The following is an 18,328-nucleotide window of genomic DNA, read 5'->3' as shown; positions in this document are numbered from 1 at the left end:
TGTATCACCGCCTGGTACGGCAACTGCTCCGCCCTCAACCGTAAGGCTCTCCAGAGGGTAGTGAGGTCTGCACAACGCATCACCGGGGGCAAACTACCTGCCCTCCAGGACACCTACACCACCCGATGTTACAGGAAGGCCATAAAGATCATCAAGGACATCAACCACCCAAACCACTGCCTGTTCACCCCGCTATCATCCAGAAGGCGAGGTCAGTACAGGTGCATCAAAGCTGGGACCGAGAGACTGAAAAACAGCTTCTATCTCAAGGCCATCAGACTGTTAAACAGCAATCACTAACATTGAGTGGCTGCTGCCAACACACTGTCATTGACACTGACCCAACTCCAGCCACTTTAATAATGGGAATTGATGGGAAATGATGTAAATATATCACTAGCCACTTTAAACAATGCTACCTTATATAATGTTACTTACCCTACACTATTCATCTCATATGCATATGTATATACTGTACTCTAGATCATCGACTGCATTCTTATGTCACTAGCCACTTTAACTATGCCACTTTGTTTACTTTGTCTACATACTCATCTCATATGTATATACTGTACTCGATACCATCTACTGTATGCTGCTCTGTACCATCACTCATTCATATATCCTTATGTACATATTCCTTATCCCCTTACACTGTGTATAAGACAGTAGTTTTGGAATTGTTAGTTAGATTACTTGTTGGTTATCACTGCATTGTCGGAACTAGAAGCACAAGCATTTCGCTACACTCGCATTAACATCTGCTAACCATGTGTATGTGACAAATAAAATTTGATTTGATTTGATTTGACAGTGGCCTATCACTCACCACTTGCTTATCACTGTCACCACTGATAAATCCACCATAATTGAGAATTTCAATAAGCATTTTTCTACGGCTGGCCATGCTTTCCACCTGGCTTCTCCTACCCCGGTCAACAGCACTGCACCCCCAACAGCAACTCGCCCAAGCCTTCCTTATTTCTCCTTCTCCCAAATCCATTCAGCTGATGTTCTGAAAGAGCTGAAAAATCTGGACCCCTACAAATCAGCCGGGCTAGACAATCTGGACCCTTTCTTTCTAAAATTATCTGCCGAAATTGTTGCCACCCCTATTACTAGCCTGTTCAACCTCTCTTTCGTGTCGTCTGAGATTCCCAAAGATTGGAAAGCAGCTGCGGTCATCCCCCTCTTCAAAGGGGGGGACACTCTTGACCCAAACTGCTACAGACCTATATCTATCCTACCATGCCTTTCTAAGGCCTTCGAAAGCCAAGTCAACAAACAGATTACCGACCATTTCGAATCTCACCATACCTTCTCTGCTATGCAATCTGGTTTCAGAGCTGGTCATGGGTGCACCTCAGCCACGCTCAAGGTCCTAAACGATATCTTAACCGCCATCGATAAGAAACATTACTGTGTAGCCGTATTCATTGATCTGGCCAAGGCTTTCGACTCTGTCAATCACCACATCCTCATCGGCAGACTCGACAGCCTTGGTTTCTCAAATGATTGCCTCGCCTGTTTCACCAACTACTTCTCTGATAGAGTTCAGTGTGTCAAATTGGAGGGTCTGTTGTCCGGACCTCTGGCAGTCTCTATGGGGGTGCCACAGGGTTCAATTCTTGGACTGACTCTCTTCTCTGTATACATCAATGAGGTCGCTCTTGCTACTGGTGAGTCTCTGATCCACCTCTACGCAGACGACACCATTCTGTATACTTCCGGCCCTTCTTTGGACACTGTGTTAACAACCCTCCAGGCAAGCTTCAATGCCATACAACTCTCCTTCCGTGGCCTCCAATTGCTCTTAAATACAAGTAAAACTAAATGCATGCTCTTCAACCGATCGCTACCTGCACCTACCCGCCTGTCCAACATCACTTCTCTAGATGGCTCTGACTTAGAATATGTGGACATCTCCAATCCAAAGTTAAATCTAGAATTGGCTTCCTATTTCGCAACAAAGCATCCTTCACTCATGCTGCCAAACATACCCTTGTAAAACTGACCATCCTACCAATCCTCGACTTTGGCGATGTCATTTACAAAATAGCCTCCAATACCCTACTCAACAAATTGGATGCAGTCTATCACAGTGCAATCCGTTTTGTCACCAAAGCCCCATATACTACCCACCATTGAGACCTGTACGCTCTCGTTGGCTGGCCCTCGCTTCATACTCGTCGCCAAACCCACTGGCTCCATGTCATCTACAAGACCCTGCTAGGTAAAGTCCCCCCTTATCTCAGCTCGCTGGTCACCATAGCATCTCCCACCTGTAGCACACGCTCCAGCAGGTATATCTCTCTAGTCACCCCCAAAACCAATTCTTTCTTTGGCCGCCTCTCCTTCCAGTTCTCTGCTGCCAATGACTGGAACGAACTACAAAAATCTCTGAAACTGGAAACACTTATCTCCCTCACTAGCTTTAAGCACCAACTGTCAGAGCAGTTTACAGATTACTGCACCTGTACATAGCCCACCTATAATTTAGCCCAAACAACTACCTCTTTCCCAACTATATTTAATTTATTTATTTATTTTGCTCCTTTGCACCCCATTATTTTTATTTCTACTTTGCACATTCTTCCATTGCAAAACTACCATTCCAGTGTTTTACTTGCTATATTGTATTTACTTTGCCACCATGGCCTTTTTTGCCTTTACCTCCCTTCTCACCTCATTTGCTCACATTGTATATAGACTTGTTTATACTGTATTATTGACTGTATGTTTGTTTTACTCCATGTGTAACTCTGTGTCGTTGTATCTGTCGAACTGCTTTGCTTTATCTTGGCCAGGTCGCAATTGTAAATGAGAACTTGTTCTCAACTTGCCTAGCTGGTTAAATAAAGGTGAAATAAAAATAAATAAAAACTCACCTCTGGCCTATCATTCACCTCTGGCCTATCACTCACCTCTGGCCTATCACTCACCTCTGGCCTATCACTCACCTCTGGCCTATCACTCACCTCTGGCCTATCACTCACCTCTGGCCTATCATTCACCTCTGGCCTATCAATCACCTCTGGCCTATCATTCACCTCTGGCCTATCATTCACCTCTGGCCTATCAATCACCTCCGGCCTATCATTCACCTCTGGCCTATCACTCACCACTTGCCTATCACTCACCTCTAGCCTATCAGTCAGTCACACCTCTGGCCTATCAATCAACTCTGGCCTATCAATCACCTCTGGCCTATCAATCACCTCTGGCCTATCATTCACCTCTGGCCTATCAGTCATTCACACCTCTGGCCTATCAATCACCTCTGGCCTATCATTCACCTCTGGCCTATCAATCACCTCTGGCCTATCAATCACCTCTGGCCTATCAATCACCTCTGGCCTATCATTCACCTCTGGCCTATCGATCACCTCTGGCCTATCAATCACCTCTGGCCTATCAATCACCTCTGGCCTATCAGTCATTCACACCTCTGGCCTATCAATCACCTCTGGCCTATCAGTCATTCACACCTCTGGCCTATCATTCACCTCTGGCCTATCATTCACCTCTGGCCTATCATTCACCTCTGGCCTATCAGTCATTCACACCTCTGGCCTATCAATCACCTCTGGCCTATCAGTCATTCACACCTCTGGCCTATCAATCACCTCTGGCCTATCATTCACCTCTGGCCTATCATTCACCTCTGGCCTATCATTCACCTATGGCCTATCAATCACCTCTGGCCTATCATTCACCTCTGGCCTATCACTCACCACTTGCCTATCACTCACCTCTAGCCTATCAGTCAGTCACACCTCTGGCCTATCAATCAACTCTGCCCTATCAATCACCTCTGGCCTATCAATCACCTCTGGCCTATCATTCACCTCTGGCCTATCAGTCATTCACACCTCTGGCCTATCAATCACCTCTGGCCTATCATTCACCTCTGGCCTATCAATCACCTCTGGCCTATCAATCACCTCTGGCCTATCATTCACCTCTGGCCTATCGATCACCTCTGGCCTATCAATCACCTCTGGCCTATCAATCACCTCTGGCCTATCATTCACCTCTGGCCTATCAATCACCTCTGGCCTATCATTCACCTCTGGCCTATCAGTCATTCACACCTCTGGCCTATCAATCACCTCTGGCCTATCATTCACCTCTGGCCTATCAGTCATTCACACCTCTGGCCTATCAATCACCTCTGGCCTATCAGTCATTCACACCTCTGGCCTATCACTCACCTCTGGCCTATTTCACCTCTGGCCTATCATTCACCTCTGGCCTATCAATCACCTCTGGCCTATCAATCACCTCTGGCCTATCATTCACCCCTGGCCTATCAATCACCTCTGGCCTATCATTCACCTCTGGCCTATCGATCACCTCTGGCCTATCGATCACCTCTGGCCTATCAATCACCTCTGGCCGATCAATCACCTCTGGCCTATCATTCACCTCTGGCCTATCAGTCATTCACACCTCTGGCCTATCAATCACCTCTGGCCTATCATTCACCCCTGGCCTATCAATCACCTCTGGCCTATCATTCACCTCTGGCCTATCGATCACCTCTGGCCTATCAATCACCTCTGGCCTATCAATCACCTCTGGCCTATCGATCACCTCTGGCATATCAATCACCTCTGGCCTATCGATCACCTCTGGCCTATCAATCACCTCTGGCCTATCAATCACCTCTGGCCTATCAATCACCTCTGGCATATCAATCACCTCTGGCCCTACCTCTGGCCTCATTCACCTCTGGCCTATCATTCACCCCTGGCCTATCAATCAACTCTGGCCTATCAATCACCTCTGGCATATCATTCACCTCTGGCCTATCAATCACCTCTGGCCTATCAATCACCTCTGGCCTATCAATCACCTCTGGCCTATCATTCACCTCTGGCCTATCAATCACCTCTGGCCTATAAATCACCTCTGGCCTATCATTCACCCCTGGCCTATCATTCACCCCTGGCCTATCATTCACCCCTGGCCTATCAATCACCTCTGGCCTATCAGTCACCCCTGGCCTTTCAGTCACCTCTGGCCTATCAGTCATCTCTGGCCTATAAATCACCTCTGGCCTTTCACTCACCTCTGGCCTTTCACTCACCTCTGGCCTATCATTCACCTCTGGCCTATCATTCACCTCTGGCCTATCACTCACCTCTGGCCTATCATTCACCTCTGGCCTATCATTCACCTCTGGCCTATCATTCACCTCTGGCCTATCATTCACCTCTGGCCTATCAATCACCTCTGGCCTATCATTCACCTCTGGCCTATCATTCACCTCTGGCCTATCATTCACCTCTGGCATTTCATTCACCTCTGGCCTATCATTCACCTCTGGCCGATCATTCACCCCTGGCCTATCATTCACCTCTGGCCTATCAGTCACCCCTGGCCTATCATTCACCTCTGGCCTATCAATCACCTCTGGCCTATCATTCACCTCTGGCCTATCATTCACCTCTGGCCTATCAATCACCTCTGGCCTATCAATCACCTCTGGCCTATCATTCACCTCTGGCCTATCATTCACCCCTGGCCTATCAATCACCTCTGGCCTATCAATCACCTCTGGCCTATCAATCACCTCTGGCCTATCATTCACCCCTGGCCTATCATTCACCCCTGGCCTATCATTCACCCCTGGCCTATCAATCACCTCTGGCCTATCAGTCACCCCAGGCCTTTCAGTCACCTCTGGCCTATCATTCACCTCTGGCCTATCATTCACCTCTGGCCTATCATTCACCTATGGCCTATCATTCACCTCTGGCCTATCACTCACCTCTGGCCTATCATTCACCTCTGGCCTATCATTCACCTCTGGCCTATCATTCACCTCTGGCCTATCATTCAGTCACACCTCTGGCCTATCATTCACCTCTGGTCCATCAGTCACCTCTGTCCCAGCAGTCACCTCTGGTCCATCAGTCACCTCTGGCCATCAGTCACCTCTGGTCCATCAGTCACCTCAGTCCCAGCAGTCACCTCTGGTCCATCAGTCACCTCTGGTCCATCAGTCACCTCAGTCCCAGCAGTCACCTCTTGTCCATCAGTCACCTCTTGTCCATCAGTCACCTCTGGTCCATCAGTCACCTCTTGTCCATCAGTCACCTCTTGTCCATCAGTCACCTCTGGTCCATCAGTCACCTCTGGTCCATCAGTCACCTCTGGCCTATCAATCACCTCTGGTCCATCAGTCACCTCTGGCCTATCAGTCACCTCTGGTCCATCAGTCACCTCTGGTCCATCAGTCACCTCTGGCCTATCAGTCACCTCTGGTCCATCAGTCACCTCTGGTCCATCAGTCACATCTGGTCCATCAGTCACCTCTGGTCCATCACTCACCTCTGGTCCATCAGTCACCTCTGACCTATCAGTCACCTCTGGTCCATCAGTCACCTCTGTACCAGCAGTCACCTCTGGTCCATCAGTCACCTCTGGTCCATCAGTCACCTCTGGCCATCAGTCACCTCTGGTCCATCAGTCACCTCAGTCCCAGCAGTCACCTCTGGTCCATCAGTCACCTCAGTCCCAGCAGTCACCTCTTGTCCATCAGTCACCTCTGGTCCATCAGTCACCTCTGGTCCATCAGTCACCTCTGGCCTATCAATCACCTCTGGTCCATCAGTCACCTCTGGCCTATCAGTCACCTCTGGTCCATCAGTCACCTCTGGTCCATCAGTCACCTCTGGCCTATTAGACACCACTGGCCTATCAGTCACCTCTGGCCTATCAGTCACCTCTGGTCCATCAGTCACCTCTGGTCCATCAGTCACCTCTGGTCCATCAGTCACCTCTGGTCCATCAGTCACCTCTGGCCTATCAGTCACCTCTGGTCCATCAGTCACCTCTGGCCTATCATCCACCTCTGGCCTATCAGTCACCTCTGGTCCATCAGTCACCTCTGGCCTATCATCCACCTCTGGCCTATCACTCACCTCTGGCCTATCACTCACCTCTGGCCTATCATTCACCTCTGGCCTATCAATCACCTCTGGCCTATCATTCACCTCTGGCCTATCATTCACCTCTGGCCTATCAATCACCTCTGGCCTATCATTCACCTCTGGCCTATCACTCACCACTTGCCTATCACTCACCTCTAGCCTATCAGTCAGTCACACCTCTGGCCTATCAATCAACTCTGGCCTATCAATCACCTCTGGCCTATCAATCACCTCTGGCCTATCATTCACCTCTGGCCTATCAGTCATTCACACCTCTGGCCTATCAATCACCTCTGGCCTATCATTCACCTCTGGCCTATCAATCACCTCTGGCCTATCAATCACCTCTGGCCTATCAATCACCTCTGGCCTATCAATCACCTCTGGCCTATCATTCACCTCTGGCCTATCGATCACCTCTGGCCTATCAATCACCTCTGGCCTATCAATCACCTCTGGCCTATCAGTCATTCACACCTCTGGCCTATCAATCACCTCTGGCCTATCAGTCATTCACACCTCTGGCCTATCAATCACCTCTGGCCTATCATTCACCTCTGGCCTATCATTCACCTCTGGCCTATCAGTCATTCACACCTCTGGCCTATCAATCACCTCTGGCCTATCAGTCATTCACACCTCTGGCCTATCAATCACCTCTGGCCTATCATTCACCTCTGGCCTATCATTCACCTCTGGCCTATCATTCACCTATGGCCTATCAATCACCTCTGGCCTATCATTCACCTCTGGCCTATCACTCACCACTTGCCTATCACTCACCTCTAGCCTATCAGTCAGTCACACCTCTGGCCTATCAATCAACTCTGGCCTATCAATCACCTCTGGCCTATCAATCACCTCTGGCCTATCATTCACCTCTGGCCTATCAGTCATTCACACCTCTGGCCTATCAATCACCTCTGGCCTATCATTCACCTCTGGCCTATCAATCACCTCTGGCCTATCAATCACCTCTGGCCTATCATTCACCTCTGGCCTATCGATCACCTCTGGCCTATCAATCACCTCTGGCCTATCAATCACCTCTGGCCTATCATTCACCTCTGGCTTATCAATCACCTCTGGCCTATCATTCACCTCTGGCCTATCAGTCATTCACACCTCTGGCCTATCAATCACCTCTGGCCTATCAGTCATTCACACCTCTGGCCTATCACTCACCTCTGGCATATTTCACCTCTGGCCTATCATTCACCTCTGGCCTATCAATCACCTCTGGCCTATCAATCACCTCTGGCCTATCATTCACCCCTGGCCTATCAATCACCTCTGGCCTATCATTCACCTCTGGCCTATCGATCACCTCTGGCCTATCGATCACCTCTGGCCTATCAATCACCTCTGGCCGATCAATCACCTCTGGCCTATCATTCACCTCTGGCCTATCAGTCATTCACACCTCTGGCCTATCAATCACCTCTGGCCTATCATTCACCTCTGGCCTATCAGTCATTCACACCTCTGGCCTATCAATCACCTCTGGCCTATCATTCACCCCTGGCCTATCAATCACCTCTGGCCTATCATTCACCTCTGGCCTATCGATCACCTCTGGCCTATCGATCACCTCTGGCCTATCAATCACCTCTGGCCTATCAATCACCTCTGGCCTATCAATCACCTCTGGCATATCAATCACCTCTGGCCTATCATTCACCTCTGGCCTATAATTCACCCCTGGCCTATCAATCAACTCTGGCCTATCAATCACCTCTGGCATATCATTCACCTCTGGCCTATCAATCACCTCTGGCCTATCAATCACCTCTGGCCTATCAATCACCTCTGGCCTATCATTCACCTCTGGCCTATCAATCACCTCTGGCCTATCAATCACCTCTGGCCTATCATTCACCCCTGGCCTATCATTCACCCCTGGCCTATCAATCACCTCTGGCCTATCAGTCACCCCAGGCCTTTCAGTCACCTCTGGCCTATCAGTCACCTCTGGCCTATCAGTCACCTCTGGCCTAACAGTCATCTCTGGCCTATCAATCACCTCTGGCCTTTCACTCACCTCTGGCCTATCATTCACCTCTGGCCTATCATTCACCTCTGGCCTATCATTCACCTCTGGCCTATCATACACCTATGGCCTATCATTCACCTCTGGCCTATCAGTCATCTCTGGCCTATCAATCACCTCTGGCCTTTCACTCACCTCTGGCCTATCATTCACCTCTGGCCTATCATTCACCTCTGGCCTATCATTCACCTCTGGCCTATCATTCACCTATGGCCTATCATTCACCTCTGGCCTATCACTCACCTCTGGCCTATCATTCACCTCTGGCCTATCATTCACCTCTGGCCTATCATTCACCTCTGGCCTATCATTCAGTCACACCTCTGGCCTATCATTCACCTCTGGTCCATCAGTCACCTCTGTCCCAGCAGTCACCTCTGGTCCATCAGTCACCTCTGGCCGTCAGTCACCTCTGGTCCATCAGTCACCTCAGTCCCAGCAGTCACCTCTGGTCCATCAGTCACCTCTGGTCCATCAGTCACCTCAGTCCCAGCAGTCACCTCTTGTCCATCAGTCACCTCTTGTCCATCAGTCACCTCTGGTCCATCAGTCACCTCTGGTCCATCAGTCACCTCTGGCCTATCAATCACCTCTGGTCCATCAGTCACCTCTGGCCTATCAGTCACCTCTGGTCCATCAGTCACCTCTGGTCCATCAGTCACCTCTGGTCCATCAGTCACCTCTGGTCCATCAGTCACCTCTGGTCCATCAGTCACCTCTGGTCCATCAGTCACCTCTGGTCCATCAGTCACCTCTGGCCTATCAGTCACCTCTGGTCCATCAGTCACCTCTGTCCCAGCAGTCACCTCTGGTCCATCAGTCACCTCTGGTCCATCAGTCACCTCTGGCCATCAGTCACCTCTGGTCCATCAGTCACCTCAGTCCCAGCAGTCACCTCTGGTCCATCAGTCACCTCAGTCCCAGCAGTCACCTCTTGTCCATCAGTCACCTCTGGTCCATCAGTCACCTCTGGTCCATCAGTCACCTCTGGTCCATCAGTCACCTCTGGCCTATCAATCACCTCTGGTCCATCAGTCACCTCTGGCCTATCAGTCACCTCTGGTCTATCAGTCACCTCTGGTCCATCAGTCACCTCTGGCCTATTAGACACCACTGGCCTATCAGTCACCTCTGGCCTATCAGTCACCTCTGGTCCATCAGTCACCTCTGGTCCATCAGTCACCTCTGGTCCATCAGTCACCTCTGGCCTATCAGTCACCTCTGGTCCATCAGTCACCTCTGGCCTATCAGCCACCTCTGGTCCATCAGTCACCTCTGGTCCATCAGTCACCTCTGGCCTATCAGTCACCTCTGGCCTATCAATCACCTCTGGCCCATCAGTCACCTCTGGCCCATAAGTCACCTCTGGTCCATCAGTCACCTCTGGCCTATCAGTCACCTCTGGTCCATCAGTCACCTCTGGTCCATCAGTCACCTCTGGCCCATCAGTCACCTCTGGTCCATCAGTCACCTCTGGCCCATCAGTCACCACTTTGTCGTGACCAGACCAGACTAGTCCAGACCATATTGGGCCGAATGTCCGGGGCTGAAAAGAAAAACGGGGTTCTGTGTGTGTGTGTGTGTGTGTGTGTGTGTGTGTGTGTGTGTGTGTGTGTGTGTGTGTGTTTGTGTGTGTGTGTGTTGGCGCACGTCTCAGTGGCTAAGACTTACCTGCTCTCGGTGCTGGAGGAGCGCCAGGTGGAACTCTCAGACTCCGACCTCCGGTAGCGTCGTCTCCGGTGCATGTGCCTCCGTGAACTGGAAGAGCAAATGAGAGGAGAGAGAAAGAACAGGGGACGTGGATCTTATTAGTGGGGAAGAAATAGCCAGATGTTGCTGTGATGGATATTGGACTTGCTTACCCTTATACCTGTATATGCTACTTTCCTGATAACTGCCACCAAATTAAATCAATATATATTTTTATAAAAATAAGACATAGTAATGGAAAAACAATGACAGAAAAAAAGAGAAAGGAGGAGAAGAGAAAAAGTAGGAGAGGAGAGGAGAGGAGAAGAGAGGAGAGGAGAAGAGAGGAGGAGAGGAGGAGAGGAGAGAGCAGAGGAGAAGAGATGAGAAGAGAGGAGGAGAGAAGAGAGGAGGAGAGGAGAGGAGAAGAGAGGAGAAGAGAGGAGGAGAGAAGAGAGGAGGAGAGGAGAGCAAAGGAAAGGAGAGGAGAAGAGAAGAGAGGAGGAGATGAGAGAGAGAAGAGAAGAGAAGAGAAGAGAAGAGAAGAGAAGAGAAGAGAAGAGAACAGAGCAGAGGAGAGAAGAGGAGATGAGAGAAGAGAAGAGAAGAGAGAGAGGAGGAGAAGAGAGGATGAAAGGAGAAGATAGGAGAGGAGAGGAGAGGAGAGGAGAGGAGAGGAGAGGAGAGGAGAGGAGAGGAGAGGAGAGGAGAGGAGAGGACAGGAGAGGAGAGAGAAGAGGAGAAGAGAAGAGACGAGAGGAGGAGAAGAGAAGAGAGCAGATGCGAGGAGTAGAGAGCAGAGGAGAGGAGAAGAGAGCAGAGGAGAGGAGAAGAGAGCAGAGGAGAGGAGAGGAGAAGAGAGGAGAAGAAGGCAAAGGAGAACGGTCTGACATTCTGTCTGACATTCTGTCTGACATTCTGTAGCAGTCACACTATGTTCAACAACAATGCGCTGCTCACTACAGAACAATTGGAAACATTGTTTATTCACAGTGTGAACTTGGATTCTCTTATTCTCTTTTGGTCCCTTTTTCTCTTTCATTGTAATTCTCGCTTTCAATAGTTTTTTTCTCTATCGGAGTGGGTGATTTCATGGTGCTTTCAGAACACAAAAGCAGTGTAGTTGTCCACACTGGTTGCTTCTCATCATGGATCGTTATTCTGGACCCTGATCTCATCATGGATCGTTACTCTGGACCCTGATCTCATCATGGATCGTTACTCTGGACCCTGATCTCATCATGGATCGTTACTCTGGACACTGATCTCATCATGGATCGTTACTCTGGACCCTGATCTCATCATGGATCGTTACTCTGGACCCTGATCTCATCATGGATCGTTACTCTGGACCCTGATCTCATCATGGATCGTTACTCTGGACCCCGATCTCATCATGGATCGTTACTCTGGACCCCGATCTCGTCATGGATCGTTACTCTGGACCCTGATCTCTCTTTTGACGAACATATTAAGGATATTTTAAGCACAGCTTTTTTCCATCTTCGTAAAATTGCAAAAAATCAGAAACTTTCTTTCCAAAAATTATGCTGAAAAATCTATCCATGCTTTTGTCACTTCTAGATTAGACTACTGCAATGCTCTACATTCCGGCTACCCGAGTAAAACACTAAATAAACTTCAGTTAGTGCTTAACACGGCTGGTAGAATCTTGACTAGAACCAAAAAATGTATCATATTAGTCCAGTGCTAGCCTCTCTACACTGGGTTCCTGTCAAGGCCTCTCCTGCAGACGACACTACAGTGGTAGGCTGATTACCAACAACGACGAGACGGCCTACAGGGAGGAGGTGAGGGACCTCGGAGTGTGGTGGCAGGAAAATAACCTCACACTCAACGTCAACACAACAAAGGAGATGATCGTGGACTTCAGGAAACAGCAGAGGGAGCACTCCCCTATCCACATCGACGGGACAGTAGTGGAGAAGGTGGAACGTTTTAAGTTCCTCGGCGTACACATCACGCACCAGCGCCTCTTCAACCTCAGGAGGCTGAAGAAATTTGGCTTGTCACCAAAAACACTCACAAACCTTTACAGATGCACAATGAGAGCATCCTGTCAGGCTGCCTGGTATGGCAACTGCTCCACCCACAACCGTAAGGCTTTCCAGAGGGTAGTGAGGTCTGCACAACACATAACCAGGGGCAAACTACCTGCTCTCCAGGACACCTACACCTCCCGATGTCACAGGAAGGCCAAAAAGATAATGAAGGACAACAACCACCCGAGCCACTGCCTGTTCACCCCGCAATCATCCAGAATGCGAGGTCAGTACAGGTGCATCAAAGCTGCAACCGAGTGACTGAAAAACCGCTTCTATCTCAAGGCCATCAGTTAAACAGCCATCACTAACACAGAGAGGCTGCTGCCAACATACTGACTCAAATCTCTAGCCATATATTGTTTTATGTACATATTCTTATTCATTCCTTTACAGGTAGTTCTTGTGAAATTGTTAGGTTAGATTGCCCGTTATTACTGCATGGTCGGAACTAGAAGTACAAGCATTTCGCTACACTCATATTAACAACTGCTAACCATGTGTATGTGACAAATAAAATGTGATTTGATTTGATTTGATTATCAAGCTCCATTCAAAATGGAATGGTCTGCCGATCCATGTGAGAGACGGAGACTCAGTCTCGACCTTTAAGTCTTTATTGAAGACTCATCTCTTCAGATGGTCCTATGATAGAGTGTAGTCTTGCCCAGGGGTGTGAAGGTGAACGGAAAGACACTGGAGCTACAAACCGCCCTTGCTGTCTCTGCCTGGCCGGTTCCCCTCTCACATTTACATTTACATTTAAGTCATTTAGCAGACGCTCAGGGGCTGAGTCACTGGCTTACTAGGGCTCTTTCATACCGTCCCTAGGAGGGGTGCGTCACTTGAGTGGGTTGAGTCACTGACGTGATCTTCCTGTCCGGGTAGGTGCCGTAGGGGAGATCTTTGTGGGCTATACTCAGCCTTGTCTCAGGGTAGTAGGTTGGTGGTTGAAGATATCCCTCTAGTTGTGTTGGGGCTGTGCCTTGGCAAAGTGGGTGGGGTTATATCCTGCCCTGTTTGGCCCTGTCCGTGGGAATGGACGGGACCACAGTGTCCCCCAACCCCTCCTGTCTCAGCCTTTAGTATTTATGCTGCAATAGTTTATGTGTCGGGGGCTAGGATCAGTCTGTTATATCTGGAGTATTTCTCATGTCTCATCCGGTGTCCTGTGTGAATCTAAGTAAGCTCCCTCTCATTCTCTCTCTCTATTTATCTCTCTCTCTCTCTTCCTCTCTCTCGTCTCTCGGAGGACCTGAGCCCTGAGACCACGCCTCAGGACTACCTGTCCTGATGAATCCTTGCAGTCTCCAGTCCACCTGGTCATGCTGCTGCTCCAGTTTCAACTGTTCTGCCTGCGGCTGTGGAACCCTGACCTGTTCACCGTGTGTGCTACCTTGTCCTGGACCTGCTGTTTTGGACTCTCTCTCTACCGCATCTGCTGTCTCTAACTCTGAATGATCGGCTATGAAAAGCCAACTGACATTTACTCCTGAGGTACTGATCTGTTGCACCCTCTACAACCACCGATTATTATTTGACCCTGCTGGTCATCTATGAACGTTTGGACATCTTGGCCATGTTCTGTTATAATCTCCACCTGGCACAGCCAGAAGAGGATTGGCCACCCCTCAGAGCCTGGTTCCTCTAGGTTTCTTCCTAGGTTCTGGCCTTTCTAGGGAGTTTTTCCTAGCCACTGTGCTTCTACACCTGCATTGCTTGCTGTGTGGGGTTTTAGGCTGGGTTTCTGTATAGTACTTTGTGACATCGGCTGATGTAAAAAGAGCTTTATAAATAAATGTGATTGATTGATCTAAAGAAAGACTCTCTCAAGCACAATTTGAATTCAAAAATGTCCAGTGACTAACATTTTCTCCTCTCAAAAGTTCAAACCATTAAAATGTCTAATGTGCGCTATGATTTGGGGGCATATGTAGTTCTTGTATATGTATACGTAGCTAATAAACAAAGTACTACATTTCAACAATATTTATTGCACATTTTCATTGCAGACACATTAAACATGAGGTAAAATAAATATGCAGCGTAATCATAAATAAAAGTAGGCCTATCACAAATGTTCTCATTTCAAGCAAAATAAGACTGCATCTTCACAAAAAAAAAAAATTACCAAAGTGCCTGTTTCTGAAAAAAGTGCTTTGATTTCTGAACAAATTAGAAGCCACATGTTTAATATTTATCTTTCCCACTCTCTCCCACTTCTCCATCTCTCTTCGTTAGTGAGAGAAATTGGCTGTTTCTTGCCTGCCAGTAATTTGAACCTTGGCTGGAGTGGAGTCGATGCCATTCTACACTTGAGCCAAATACATTCAAACTCAGTTTTTCACAATTCCTGACATTTAATCCTATTAACAAATCCCTGTCTTAGGTCAGTTAGGATCCCCAATTTATTTTAAGAATGTGAAATGTCACATTTATAGTAGAGAGAATGATTTATTTCAGCTTTTATTTCTTTCATCACATTACCAGTGGGTCAGAAGTTTACATACACTCAATTAGTATTTGTCAGTTTTGCCTTTAAATTGGGTCAAATGTTCCGGGTAGCCTTCCACAAACTTCGCACAATAAGTTGGGTGAATTTTGGCCCATTCCTCCTGACAGAGCTGGTGTAACTGAGTCAGGTTTTTAGTTCTCCATGCTCGCACACACTTTTTCAGTTCTGCCCACAAATTTTCTTTTGGATTAAAGTCAGGGCTTTGTGATGGTCACTCCAATACCTTGACTTTGTTGTCCTTAAGCTGTTTTGCCTCAACTTTGGAAGTATGCTTGGGGTTATTGTCCATTTGGAAGACCCATTCGTGACTAAGCTTTAACTTCCTGACTGATGTCTTGAGATGTTGCTTCAATATATCCACCTAATTTTCCTCCCTCATGATGCCATCTATTTTGTGAAGTGCACCAGTCCCTCCTGCACCAAAGCACCCCGACAACATGATGCTGCCACCCTCGTGCTTTACAGTTGGGATGGTGTTCTTCAGCTTGCACGCCTCCCGCTTATTCCTCCAAACACAATGATGGTCATTATGGCCAAACAGTTCTATTTTTGTTTCATCAGACTAGAGGACATTTCTCCAAAAAAATACGATCTTTGTCCCCATGTGCAGTTGCAAACCGTAGTCTTGCTTTTTTAATGGCGGTTTTGGAGCAATGGCTTCTTCCTTGCTGAGCGGCCTTTCAGGTTATGTTGATATAGGACTTGTTGAACTCAAATCAAATCAAATTTATTTATATAGCATCATACATCATCCGATGTATCAAAGTGCTGTACAGAAACCCAGCCTAAAACCCCAAACAACAAGCAATGCAGGTGTAAAAGCACGGTGGCTAGGAAAAACTCCCTAGAAAGGCCAAAACCTAGGAAGGAACCTAGAGAGGAACCAGGCTATGTGGGGTGGCCAGTCCTCTTCTGGCTGTGCCGGGTAGAGATTATAACAGAACATGGCCAAGATGTTCAAATGTTCATAAATGACCAGTATGGTCGAATAATAATAAGGCAGAACAGTTGAAACTGGAGCAGCAGCACAGTCAGGTGGACTGTGATATATAACCTTACACCTATATATCACTTTTAGAAGCACCTGCATTGCAGGTGTGGATATAGATACTTTTGTACCTGTTTCCTCCAGCATCTTCACAAGATCCTTTGCTGTTGTTCTGGGATTGATTTTCACTTTTCGCGCCAAGTACGTTCATCTCTAGGAGACAGAACGCGTCTCCTTCCTGAGAGGTATGACGGCTGCGTGGTCCCATGGTGTTTATACTTGCATACTATTGTTTGTACAGAGGAACGTGGTACCTTCAGGCATTTGAAAATTGCTCCCAAGGATGAACCAGACTTGTGGAGGTCTGAATTTTGTTTCTTAGGCCTTGGCTGATTTCTTTTGATTTTCCCATGATGTCAAGCAAAGAGGCACTGAGTTTGAAGGTAGGCCTTGAAAAAAATCCACAGGTACACCTCCAATTGACTCAAATTATGTCAATTAGCATATCAGAAGCTTCGAAAGCCATGACATCGTTTTCTGGAATATTCAAAGCTGTTTATGGGCACAGTCAACTTAGTGTACTTAAACTTCTGACCCACTGGAATTGTGAAATAGTGAATTATAAGTGAAATAATCTGTCTGTAAACAAAACGACTTGTGTCATGCACAAAGTAGATGTCCTAACCGACTTGCCCAAACTATAGTTTGTTAACAAGAAATTTGTGGTTTAAAAACATGTTTTAATGACTCCAACCTAAGTGTATGTAAACTTCTGACTTCAACTGTATGTAAGTGCTCAGTTTTTATTTTTTTATTTTTTTTATTTAACCTTTATTTAACCAGGTAGGCTAGTTGAGAACACCTTTATTTAACCAGGTAGGCTAGTTGAGAACACCTTTATTTAACCAGGTAGGCTAGTTGAGAACAAGTTCTCATTTACAACTGCGACCTGGCCAAGATAAAGCATAGCAGTTCGACACAAACAACAACAGAGTTACACATGGAATGAACAAAACATACAGTCAATAATACAGTGGAAAAAAGAAAACAAAGTCTATATACAGTGAGTGCAAATTAGGCCAAATAAGGGAGTTAAGGCAATAAATAGACCATGGTGGAGAAGTAATTACAATATGGCAATTAAACACTGGAATGGTAGATGTGCAAAAGATGGATGTGCAAGTAGAGATACTGTGGTGCAAAAGGAGCAAAATAAATAAATACAGTTTGGGGATGAGGTAAATAGATGGGCTATGAACAGGTGTAGTGATCTGTGAGCTGCTCTGACAGCTGGTTCTTAAAGCTAGTGAGGGAGATGGGAATCTCCAGCTTCAGTGATCTTTGCAGTTCGTTCCAGTCAGTGGCAGCAGAGAACTGGAAGGAAAGGCGACGAAGGTAGGAATTGGCTTTGGGGGTGACCAGTGAGATATACCTGCTGGAGCGCGTGCTAAGAGTGGGTGCTGCTATGGTGCAGATTTTGCAGCACTTTCAGACCATCAGCTATCTGGAGAGGGGTGAAGGAGAAATGGTGGGGGCTTGGGCGGGTTGCTGTGGAGGGTACCGGGCAGTTGACCGGGGTAGGGGTAGCCAGGTGGAAAGCATGGCCAGCCGTAGAGAAATGCTTATTGAAATTCTCAATTATAGTGTATTTGTCGGTTGTAACAGTGTTTCCTAGCCTCAGAGCAGTGGGTAGCTGGGAATAGGTGCTCTTATTCTCCATGGACTTTACAGTGTCCCAGAACTCTTTTGAGTTTGTACTGCAGGATGCAAATTTCTGTTTAAAAAAGCTAGCCTTAGCTTTCCTAACTGCCTGTGTATATTGGTTCCTAACTTCCCTGAAAAGTTGCATATCACGGGGGCTATTCGATGCTAATGCAGAACGCCACAGGATGTTTTTGTGCTGGTCAAGGGCAGACAGTTCTGGAGTGAACCAAGGGCTATATCTATTCCTGGTTCTACATTTTTTGAATGTGGAATGCCTATTTAAGATGGTGAGGAAGGCACTTTTAAAGAATGACCAGGCATCCTCTACTGATGGGATGAGGTCAATATCCTTCCAGGATACCCGGGCCAGGTCGATTA

At 47.6% G+C, this 18,328-nt stretch overlaps 1 protein-coding gene across 1 annotated transcript in view; it reads right to left on the bottom strand.

Annotated features, from left to right (window-relative positions):
- Positions 1-18,328, bottom strand: part of LOC115126720 (serine/arginine repetitive matrix protein 4-like) — a 149,742-nt gene that overhangs the window by 15,587 nt on the left and 115,827 nt on the right. Inside the window, exon 6 of the mRNA XM_065026821.1 lies at positions 10,663-10,749. Within this exon, the coding sequence (XP_064882893.1) occupies positions 10,663-10,749 (87 nt within the window). The remainder of the gene's footprint in view (positions 1-10,662; positions 10,750-18,328) is intronic.

This window comes from Oncorhynchus nerka, linkage group LG13, assembly GCF_034236695.1.
Source record: "Oncorhynchus nerka isolate Pitt River linkage group LG13, Oner_Uvic_2.0, whole genome shotgun sequence".
NCBI classification, from domain to species: domain Eukaryota; kingdom Metazoa; phylum Chordata; class Actinopteri; order Salmoniformes; family Salmonidae; genus Oncorhynchus; species Oncorhynchus nerka.
This window is presented reverse-complemented; position numbering and strand designations above follow the sequence as displayed.